This window comes from Rhamphochromis sp. 'chilingali' (assembly GCF_963969265.1).
Source record: "Rhamphochromis sp. 'chilingali' genome assembly, chromosome: 11".
Lineage (NCBI taxonomy): Eukaryota > Metazoa > Chordata > Actinopteri > Cichliformes > Cichlidae > Rhamphochromis > Rhamphochromis sp. 'chilingali'.
This window is the reverse complement of record NC_137938.1, coordinates 30,571,624-30,583,528: the sequence shown is the minus strand read 5'-3', so window position 1 is coordinate 30,583,528 and position 11,905 is coordinate 30,571,624. Positions and strand designations below refer to the sequence as shown.

The 11,905-nt window shown below is 41.9% G+C and overlaps 1 protein-coding gene across 1 annotated transcript; it reads left to right on the top strand.

Moving 5' to 3' along the window:
* The first annotated feature begins 6,449 nt into the window (after positions 1-6,449).
* On the top strand, positions 6,450-11,086 carry LOC308405626 (uncharacterized protein). The gene is made up of 6 exons (XM_080896323.1): positions 6,450-6,617; positions 7,054-7,262; positions 7,713-7,878; positions 8,845-9,456; positions 9,593-9,660; positions 10,171-11,086. The coding sequence occupies exons 3-6, from the start codon at positions 7,842-7,844 to the stop codon at positions 10,261-10,263; spliced, it is 810 nt and encodes a 269-aa protein (XP_080752449.1). The 5' UTR covers positions 6,450-6,617; positions 7,054-7,262; positions 7,713-7,841; the 3' UTR covers positions 10,264-11,086.
* Positions 11,087-11,905: the final 819 nt, after the last annotated feature.

The following is an 11,905-nucleotide window of genomic DNA, read 5'->3' as shown; positions in this document are numbered from 1 at the left end:
ATATAACCCTTTAGAAGAAGGAGAATAATATGGGCTACAAATAAATCATTTTCAGGCGGGGAAGCTGCTCAGTATTTCATACTCTATTTCAACATTGTATTATTGTTAAAAGCTGAATTCGTGTAAACTTAGTCATCTAATCGATTTCGGCATCAACGAGAACGACTAGGCTTGGTATCAAAATATATTCTGATAAAGCTTTACCCTGAAAATTCAGTTACAGCTATACAAAAATACGTATTTCTATGTTGATAAGTGCTAATTACGATTGGCAGTGAAGGCAGCACGAGCATAGAAGCGGGTACATATATATAGCTACATACAAGCTTAAGCTTCATCTTAAAGCAGAAATGAAAAACAGAATTTAAAAATACCACGACACCGCTTCTTATTTGAAACATTAAAACTCCCGATTTTGCTAGTTTTAATGGCATAATGTTTTGTGTTTAGATCAGTCTGTGTGTTTCCATTCATTCCTCGTCCAATCGTCTTTTATCCTGCCTGGTTTCCACGTCACGTTTCCACGTCCTACTGATCTACAGTACGGTGTTGTGCCAAAAAGTGACATTGGAAATCAGTTTTTGGCAGGCAATCACTTTTTGGCACAACAGGCAGCAGTGATCAGTGCTTGGCATATACACTGCTCAAAAAATAAAGGGAACACTTAAACAACACAATGTAACTCCAAGTCAGTCGCACTTTTGTGAAATCAAACTGTCTACATAGGAAGCAACACTGATTGACAATCAATTTCACATGGTGCTGTACAAATGGAATAGACAACAGGTGGAAATTATAGGTATTAGCAAGACATGTCCAATAAAGGAGTGGTTCTGCAGGTGACCACAGACCACTTCTCAGTACCTATGCTTTCTGGCTGATATTTTGGACACTTTTGAATGCTGGCTGTGATTTCACTCTAGTTGAAATCACTTGAGATGGCGTTTACAACCCACACCAGTGGCTCAGGTAGGGCAGCTCATCCAGGATGGCAGATCAATGCAAGCTGTGGCAAGAAGGTTTGCTGTGTCTGTCAGTAGTGATGGGCAGATGAAGCTTCATGAAGCACTGAAGCTTTTCATCCAATTGGTTCATCCCAGCGCAAAGCTTCTTGAAGCTTCATTTGCTCTAGTAGGACACCTACTGGACGTAAAAATATTAGTTGGCATGAATTTGAAGAGTGTGGCCTTTCCACACAGCCTGTAAATGTCAACAACAAAAGGAGTGTGTAAAACATCTATATTGTAGTGATGGCAGTATACTGTGTATATTTATACTGGCAGTATGGAAAATGATTATTTGGAAATGCTTAAAATGGAAATGATCATTTACTGTGAGGTGAGGTGTGGTTGGGGTGTGGACAGTAGTTGTGCTTTTGTAACGTTGAGGTATGGACAGCTACACACTGAGGCGTCAGTCCTGCCCATATTTTATTCAGTAAAAACTAAATTTCCACTGCTTTTATAACCTTTAGTGGGGAGAACATAGCTAGGATTTAATGATTTAACAAATCTTTTGAATCCTTTGTCCTCCACAATGCTAAATGGCTGGGAGTCCTCAATCACCATGCTAACCAGGTCTTCATCTATTGGAGATTGTTCTCCTGAGGAAAGACAATAAAGACAAAGCACAAATATAAATATCACACACGTAACTTATTACAGCTGTATAATATTGTTATATCATTTACTGCATGCTATATTATCATGGCATTTGATGGCTCACCTGGTCTTGCTCCACAATCGGCGTTCCCCTTATTCTCATGCAAAGCTCTGTAGTGCCTAAGCATGGATGAGGTGTTGTTGTTATATCCCAGCTCCCTGGCACATAGCAAACACTTCACCTTGTACAAAAGTCAAGACAGCTTAACATAAATTGTATCAGCACTCTGAGAAGATGCAGCAGCAGATCTCAGAGAATGACTCGACCTCTGTGTGGAAAGGTTTTAAGAATATCACGAACTACAAGCCTAAAACCCCCCACTCCACTGATGACTTACTCTTGGCCAACACCCTTAACGACTTTTACTGCCGTTTTGACGAGCCATCAGGCAGCCTTCACACCTCCAACGGCCCCAACAATAGAGGCACTTTGGACACTAATTCCCTCACCTCTCCCCCCTCCATAGAGCCATCACCACCTTCAAACTGTTCACCTACAACACCCCCCTCCTCACCCCACACAAAAGAGGATTTCACACCACCTCCTCCCACCACAACTCTTCATATTCATGAAGCAGATGTGAGGAAGCAGTTTAAGAGTCTGAATGCTCGAAAAGCTCCCGGCCCAGACGGTGTGTCTCCTGCCACCCTCAGACACTGTGCAAACGAGCTGGCCCCAGTGTTTTCTGGCATTTTCAACTCCTCACTGCAGGCATGTCATGTGCCTGCCTGCTTCAAGTCCTCTACCATAATCCCTGTCCCCAAGAAACCTAGGATCACTGGACTAAATGACTACAGACCCGTGGCTCTGACATCTGTGGTCATGAAGTCATTCAAGCGCCTAGTTCTCTCCCATCTCAAGACCCTCACGGCCCCCCTCCTGGACCCCCTGCAGTTTGCATACAGAGCCAACAGGTCTGTAGATGACGCCATCAACATGGCCCTACACTTCATCCTGCAGCATCTGGACTCCCCAGGAACCTACGCCAGGATCCTGTTTGTGGACTTCAGCTCTGCCTTCAACACCATCCTTCCAGACCATCTCCGAGGCAAGCTTTCCCAGATGAATGTGCCTGATCCCATCTGCCGGTGGATCACTGACTTCCTGACGGACAGGAAGCAGCATGTGAGGCTGGGAAAGAATGTCTCGGACTCTCGGACCATCAGCACCGGCTCCCCTCAGGGCTGTGTTCTTTCTCCTCTGCTCTTCTCCCTGTACACCAACTGCTGCACCTCCACCCACCAGTCTGTCAAGCTAATCAAGTTTGCAGATGACACCACCGTTATTGGACTCATCTCGGACGGGGATGAGTCTGCCTACAGGAGGGAGGTTGAACGCCTGGTGTCTTGGTGCAGCCACAACAACCTGGTGCTGAATGCCCAGAAGACAGTGGAGATTATTGTGGACTTCAGGAAGCACACAGCCCCACTCCCCCCCATCATCCTGACTGACACCCCCATCACCTCTGTGGACTCATTCCGCTTCCTGGGTACCACCATCACCCAGGACCTGAAGTGGGAGCCCACCATCACCTCCGTCATCAAGAAAGCCCAGCAGAGGATGTACTTCCTGAGGCAGCTGAAGAAATTCAACCTGCCAACACGGACGATGATGCAATTCTACACCGCAATCATCGAGTCCATCCTCACCTCCTCCATCACTGTGTGGTACGCTGGAGCCACTATCAGGGACAAACAGAGACTGCAGCGTGTTGTGCGCTCTGCTGAGAAGGTGATTGGCTGCAGACTCCCATCTCTGCAGGACCTGTACACCTCCAGGACACTGGGGCGTGCAGCTCGGATCTCAGCTGACCCTTCTCACCCTGGACACAGTCTGTTTGACCTGCTCCCCTCAGGCAGGAGGCTCCGGTCCATTCGCACCAGAACCTCTCGCCATAAGAACAGTTTCTTCCCCTCTGCTGTTGGACACATGAACAATAAACGTACGACTGTTCCCACCACTAACATATGACCCTACGCTGTGTTCACTGCATCATTCCATGTTTGGCACTGATCACCACCTGCACTCATGTATATATCTTTCTACGTAGCACTTTTAATTCTTATTCTCATGTATATATCTCATGTATATCTCATGCATATATCTTTCTACGTAGCACTTTTAATTCTTATTCTTACTTTTATTTTTTCATGTCTATTTAAGCGCAATTTTATGACAGTCTGTTTGCACTGAAGCACCGCAGCAATTTCCTAATGTTGTAAACCTGCTCAACATTTGGCAATAAAACCCTTTCTGATTCTGATTCTGATTCTGATTCTGATTGCACCATCAGTATTATGAAAATACATCTTCTGTAGAAATTGACATACCTTGCTGGGAGGAATAAAATCAAAATGTTCCCACACAGGGGAGGACATCCTCCTCTTCTTAGCTGGCTCCATTCTCTCCTGACTTTCTCTCCTCACTCTCATAAACCTCCAAACTGTCTCCAAACTCTCACTAACCGCAACTCTCCATCAAACACCTACATTTTGAATGAAGTCTGAGGGGTTTATATCGCTGTCATATCTCGTGGCAAAGTTCGAACCACTTCATGAACCAGTCACGTGGTACAGCCGGGCAGCGAGGCTTCGGACGTCATCATTTTCAGCTCCTCCCATAAATGAAGCAAGCCTCGATACGCGCATCGCGAAACGCTCCCTCAATTACTCGACACAAGCTTCGAAGCCTCGATACAGAACGTCAGATCACTATCTGTCAGCGTAGTGTCCAGAGCATGGAGGTGCTACCAGGAGACAGGCCAGTACATCAGGAGATGTGGAGGAGGCCGTAGGAGAGCAACAACCCAGCAGCAGGACCATTACCTGCACCTTTGCGCAAGGAGGAACAGGAGGAGCACTGCCAGAGCCCAAATGACCTCCAGCAGGCCACAAACGTGCATGTGTCTGCTCAAACAGTCAGAAACAAACTCCATGAGGGCTCGACGTCCACAGGTGAGGGTTGTGCTTACAGTCCAACACTATGCAGGATGTTGGGCATTTGCCAGAGAACATAAGGATTGGCAACCTCGCCACTGGCGCTCTGTTCTTCACAGATGAAAGCAGGTTCACAATGAGCACATGTGACAGAGTCTGGAGATGAGGTGGAGAACGTTCTGCTGCTTGCAGCATCCTCCAGCATGACCGTTTGGCAGTGGGTCAGTAATGGTGTAGGGTGGCATTTCTTTGGGGGCCCGCACAGCACTGTGGGACATCATGTCTCGCTCCATCCACCAATGCCACGTTACATCACAGGCTGTCCAGGAGTTGGCAGATGTTTAATCCAGGTCTGGAAGGACATCCCTCAGGAGACCATCCACCACCTCATCAGGAGCATGCCCAGGCATTATAGGGAGGTGTTAAGGAGTTTTACACATTAGGGTGGGTCCTGACCACACACCCATCAACTCACATGACAGACAACGCCAGTCTGCATGCTGTAGAAAGCGAGGACTGACACGCATTCTCATTACAGTTACTTCCAGAACTACAAAAGCTACCCACAAAGCTGTGGTCCACAGGATCAGCAGATGTAGGTTTGATTAAGGGAGCAGATCCCGTTGTAGTAAAAACTACCACAACTTACAGGCCAGTGAAACCACAATATCCCTTAAGCACAGAAGCAAAGACAGGGATCCGGCCAGTAATTGCAGATATGGAAAAAGCAGGCATTTTAGTAAAAACAACTGAAGTAACTTGTAATACTCCGATTTTCCCAGTGAAGAAAGCAAACACGGGGAAATGTCGCCTAGTACATGACCTGAGAGCAATAAATGACATAACAGAACAGATTCCACCTGTGGTAGCAAATCCACACACCATTTTAAATCAAGTAACACCAAAGGAACAGTGGTTTTCTGTAATAGACCTATCCAATGCTTTCTTTTCCGTACCACTACACCCTGACTCACAAAAGCTATTTGGATTCACTTTTGACAACCAGAAGTATACCTATACAAGGTTGCCTCAGGGATTCCAGAATAGCCCCACTCTTTATGCAGAAGCTCTGAGAAAATCCATGTCTTTTTGCCAACCCGTTCTCACTCCCAACGCGTAAAATAATGACGATTTGTCACGTCCCTTAACTTCTCATGCTGACGCCTAAGGTACCCTTCCACGTTTTTATGTGACGCTGTGGGTTGTCAATTCATTCCAATATGAACCTGCTCGCGGCGATCAGAGACGCTTCGAGCAGAGGCTCCAGCCATCCATTTACTCCAATAATAACCCCGTCACGGCGAAACATGACGCCGTGAAGCACAATCTAACTGGAGAACCGGGGACCCTCTCCGCGAACGGGTTTTTCTCCCTAATTTAATGCTTTCTTTTAATGACATCGTTAACATTTCTCAACAAAAACACGAAAGTATCACTGATAATTCAACAATAAAATCGCTTCATGTTGTGGCCATCACACAGTGTTTTCCAAACTGATTCACGATCTGAAAGTGCGCAGATTTAACGTACATAATCCTTCGTTAGGTTTATTATTTTCATTTCACACGTAAAACACATTTATAGATTCATTCACCACTCCTGCTAGTTTTGGATGCGCTCGGCTCCAACCAATCAGACCAATTTACGCAGACGCACTAATCCCGTAACTGCACACTACCCATAATCCTCAACCGCCGTCGCTATGGAAATGAAGATGACAACAGCTTGGTGCTACCCGTTATTCCTTTATTTACTCTAAAATAATAACCAGCGATAATACGAAATTAAACTGGCCCAGTGTTTAATTATGTAATTAAAAAATGCAAATTGTAGTATTTTATTTTTTACAAATTGCAATATTTATCTACAGCGCGCCTTTAGCGACACGTCAACAGATCTTAAGCAAGGCGATTGGATGGTTTTTACTGCAATGCATCTTGGGAGTCGTAGTAAATGTATCTTTCAACTCACGGTCCTGCAGCGAAGTTTTCGACTGGACACGAGGCAGATCCTAGCTAAGTAAGTTGTGATAAACTGTGGGTAATTTGCATGTTCACTGAAATATTAATTTCAGTGATATTAAACTGATATTAAACTTGAAATGTTTTCACAGAGCAGTCTGTGTACCAAGAGAACTACTTCTGCAAAAGTTTATTTAAATTTTTTTGTGATGTATTCTCATGTGTAAGACACTTGCTTGGCCACCCAGCTAATGTTAGTACTGCTCTATTTTAGCAATGTATCTTTTCTGTAATCAATTCAGGTTTTTTTTTAACCCTATTCACGTAATTAACTCAATATTAATGACTTTAATCTCGTAATTGATTTTTTTTTCTAAATATGGTGTAATACTGCCTCGTAATATAAGTTATTTCTTTGGTCATAAATTATTTTTGTAATCGTTTCACCAAAACAGACCTGAAATAATCCCTACATGTTCCATTTTCATTTGCAGAAATGACAAAGCCAAAAACCAAACCATGCCCTTCCTGTCAGGCCCCAAACACCTGCAACAGGAAGACATGCAGTGGATGCCTGGGCAGCCTGAACCTAAAGGAGGGATTGAAAAAAAAAACAAGAACAGTTTAAAAACAGTAACTGGGCTGCCTCTGTTAAAAAAAAAACAGAAATGCGAGCAGGGTGGTTAATTCAGCCCAGTTGTCAGTAAGTTTAAAAGTTCTGATCTAATAAGTGGTTGGTCTGGTAGACAATTCTTTATTAATCACAGTTGTCAATGTTTTCTTGTATATCATGAAGTAAGAAACTAACAAGACATGTATATACACATAAAATATTAATTTATAAAAGAGCATAAATAAAAAAGTTATTCACATCAGAATAACATCATCACACTAAAGACATCCAACTAGAAAAAACTTGTTAAAAACTATTTTTATTCAAGCTACTTCTGATTTTTAATTTAATCGGCTATTAACTGAGAGACAAAACATTTCAAGATGGATTTTATCATACATTTACAGGTTTGGTCACCATAAATACTTTTTAACTATCGACAACAATAAAACAACAAAGATGTGAAACTTAAAGGTTTGTTATACATCAATTTGCTTACATGAAAGACTGGCTGCATGTTTTTCTTTGTTGTTCTTGCAGGTTTCAAAGCTACATGCCCTGGGCTACCAACCAATTCTGTTTCTTGGACAGTTTGACCGTAAGGGCCGTATAGTAGGGGACGTGATCACTCAGATCGAACCAGCGGAAGGTGCTGCACGTGACATCCTCATGAAGATGAGGAAGCTTTATGAACACCTTCTGAGAAGTAAGATATGCTTTGTCCATTATCTGTAACCAGGTGTCCTTATCAGGTAGCCTATCCTAGCTGTCTTTGGGTGATACTCATGGTACACCCTAGATAAGAAGGCAGATCATCACGGGGTACATAGAGACAAACAAGATGGTGAGGATGAGGATAGTTAACAGTCACCAGCTATTCTGTTCTACTCTACTCTATTCTGTTCTATTCTATTATTCAGCCAAGGTTCAGACCAGTAACCTTCTTGCTGTGAGGTGACAGCTGCCCTACATGTCCTGTTGCTAACATGAAAATAGTGTTATATCTGCCTTATTACCTCCCCATGTGTCGGTCACATCACCAAAGCTAGCCATACTGAACCTCTGGTGTTACCCACCTGAACAATTTTGTATGTGTGTGTGTATAGTATGGTCTTTCACATTCATGTATATACAAATGTAATTTTAAAAATCTTCACGAAAACCAGACCTGATAATTCTCTTCGAGACTTTCTAGTATAACAAATGTTATATAATGTTACCAATATGAACACCAAGATTCTTAAATAACTTATATACTTCTTAAGAGGTTACCTGATTACCTCCCTGAGGTAGTTAGCATCACCATTGTACAAAACTCCTAAGTCACAGTACTAGCTTGAAGTGTCAAATGTTATTCACTACAAAGTCAGGAAAGTAGTGTCATCAGAGGAAAAAGTCATTATCTATCTGGATTTATAGTCACACTCATTAATTTTTTAATGTACAATGTAGAAAAGCACTACAGATGTCACACTACCCTAGAGGGCACTTGTACTGAATTATTTGGGTCAGTGAGTGTGCGAGATGACTTATTTGATGCCAATATTTACCAGTTGTATCTTTAGTAAAAACTTAACTGAAAACATGCAAATCACTACTTATTATGTGTTTATGTGTACTGTACATTTTTTCAACCCATTTTAATGAATGTTTAATATTTAAAATTTTTCAGAATTACAAGCTTCACCTCCTGCTAAAAGTTCTACACCAGCAGCTGGACCATCCTCTGCTGACAGTGTCGATGCTGGACCAGTCCCAGACCCAGAGGCTCTAAACGAGGAATTTATTCTTCATTTAGAGCCTCTACCAACATCTTCCCTCTGTCAGCCTCCTGCATCCTCCTCTTCATCTCTGCTTCCTCCTGCATCCTCCTCTCCATCTCTGCTTCCTCCTGCATCCTCCTCTCCATCTCTGCTTCCTCCTGCATATTCCTCTCTGTCTCTGCTTCCTCCTGCATCCTCCTCTCCATCTCTGCTTCCTCCTGCATCCTCCTCTCCATCTCTGCTTCCTCCTGCATCCTCCTCTCCATCTCTGCTTCCTCCTGCATCCTCCTCTTCATCTCTGCTTTCTCCTGCATCCTCCTCTCCATCTCTGCTTCATCCTGCATCCTCCTCTCCATCTCTGCTTCCTCCTGCATCCTCCTCTCCATCTCTGCTTCCTCCTGCATCCTCCTCTTCATCTCTGCTTTCTCCTGCATCCTCCTCTCCATCTCCACATCCTGCATCTCCCTCAATTTCTACGGTGTACACCTCGGATGTCCCAAACAAAAAAAGGACAAGGAAAGGTTAGACGTTATGGTATTGTAAATGTACGAAACACATGACATGTTCGTTAAGTTTGTTAAGATTTCTTTTTCTTAATTTTTGCATTTTTTCCAGTTTTACAGAACTCATGTAAATATTTCATTTGTTATTTTTCAGAATGCCGAAAACACCGTACACAGAAGATTTTCAAATATGAAGAGATAGTAGACAGGAGAGTTGTAAATGTAAGTAATTTAGCCTGCTGTTGTGCAGATTTGTTTGCATCTTTGGACTTCCCGGATTTGAACTGTGCCTGACTGAATATCCATAAGCTTTTGTATTTGATGAATCTACACTAATTCAGCCACTGAGTCAGGATTTCACTCCAAATAGGACATTAAATAAGAACAGACCACCTGATACGACCTGGTCATGCTGCCTTCCTGATGTTTACGTTCTTTAAAGTCCTCCTGACATCATGCTCAGAAGGAGTGATTGATGTGGAGGTGCTCCTTCCCATTCAGTAACATCTGCTTCAGTTAGTTTTGCTTGTGAGCCACAATGTAAGCAGTGTTGCTTTGCTGACATGCACTCGATGCTGGCAGTACAAGCATTGTAGTGGTTCTTATGTTTTTGTAAACTAATTGTATAATATATTGAGCCATTCAATAGTACACAAATGTTTATAAGCTCCTTTTTGTATGCAACTTGCATGTCTTTCTTAATTAATTGTTTGTTTATATCATGTTTTTCAGGAAAAAGAAGAAGTTAAAGTCAAGTGGAAGCCTTGCTCAACATGGTATGTAGTAACAACTTTGTTGGACGGGAACAGACATTCATATTGTTGATAAATAGTTATCAACTCAATTTGAATTCATGTATTTGGACTAAAGTAAATTGGGAGCTTTTAGCTATCGAGCTCCTCTTCTGTGAGGAGCTTGATAGCTGTCCACCTCCAAAGTCCATTATGAGTTTTGGAGGTGGACATGGTCAACACTTTTAAGAGTAGGCATAAGACTTTACTTCTTTATAGAGCTTATAGTTAGGGCTGGTTCAGCTCAGCCCTTAGTTATGCTGTAATAGGACCAGACTGCTGGGGGTTAGTGTCCCCCCCCTCTCTCTCTGTCTCTTTCAGGGTTATGCAGGCTCAGTATTGGTTGAAGATGCAGTCACGTCTCCTTTTACTGAAAACTCTCCCCCTCTCCCTCACCACCATCTGTAAACATACATGTCTCAGTAATGCAGTTCATGCATGTTACTAACTAAACTTCTTCCCTGGAGTTTCTGTGCTCTCTCATCCAGCAGGTTCCAATGGATCGTGGCTGCTGCTGTGGTCCTGCTTGACATCTACTACATATATTAATACTCTCTGACTTGATTTGATTAATTTATATTACAATGAAGGTGTATAAAGCATGACATGAATATAGAAGATATTTCATCCTAAAAAATTGTCATATGTCACAACCTAAATTGTCCTATTTTGTGTGTGGTTGTCGTTGTTGTTTGTTATGTTTTTCTCCTGACAGTGGCAAAGTGTGGGATGACACATGGGAACCTGCGCAGTTTTACACACAGTAAACCAGGCACCACAGGTCGCAGAGATCGCACAGTTCACAGCTTGTAGTTCAGCATAAAAGTTCAAAATAAAATATTTACTATACATTTCAACCAGTGTCAGTCTCTGTTTCACTCTCTAATTGTGGCTTAAGTACCTAACATATTCATGAATCTGATCCATCAATAATATCTTCCCTGCACTCGACATCTCATAGTTTTACATATCAGCCAACATTATTGTCTACATCCTCATAAATATAGAAGTGACTTGCTTATTATAACATATTACAAGGTAAAGTAATACTGCACTGCATGTATAGTAAGTAACACCTACTGTGTATGGGAGCCTAAAGCAAAGTTAACTGCACCAGTACCAGCTTCAGAACATATTGTATATTATATGTTTCTACCTTTTTGTAATATGTCATGTTTAGATGCAGTGACAATTGCACATTTGGAGTTGTGGTCATATGTGGTCTTTATATACAGGGTATTAAAAAAAATTGACATATTTTGCTATTTTTCTTGTTTGTTTGCACAATATTATTGTGTACATATTACATATGTAACATTATTGTTAATATTATTATTAGATATCAAAGATACAATTTGATTGAGGGTTTTCCTGTCATAATTTCAATAAAAATGCAATTACACACGTAAACAATAGGATCAAAATAAACTTTTAAAAAGTCTGTTGATCAAATGCTGATTTTCAAAACATTCTAGAGGAAAACAGAGATAAAATAATCTGAACAGTAACAGTGATTGTGGATGATGATGGAGGCTTCAATGGATTATTCTGTTTCAATCAATAGGTTTGTATCTATGACAATAATTTGATAAGTTTAACAGGTTGGTTTAGGCCTGGCAATACAGCAAATATTCACAAACTTTTGTTTTTGAAGAATGTTTATCTTTTTTGGGATG

What these genes read in the sequence shown, in the direction of transcription:
- LOC308405626 (XM_080896323.1), top strand. Translation starts at nt 7,842, where the DNA reads ATGAAGATGAGGAAGCTTTATGAACACCTTCTGAGAA. An exon ending in TTATGAACACCTTCTGAGAA is followed by an intron (nt 7,879 to 8,844) that starts GTAAGATATGCT and finishes AAAATTTTTCAG; the next exon opens with AATTACAAGCTTCACCTCCT. An exon ending in TAGACAGGAGAGTTGTAAAT is followed by an intron (nt 9,661 to 10,170) that starts GTAAGTAATTTA and finishes CATGTTTTTCAG; the next exon opens with GAAAAAGAAGAAGTTAAAGT.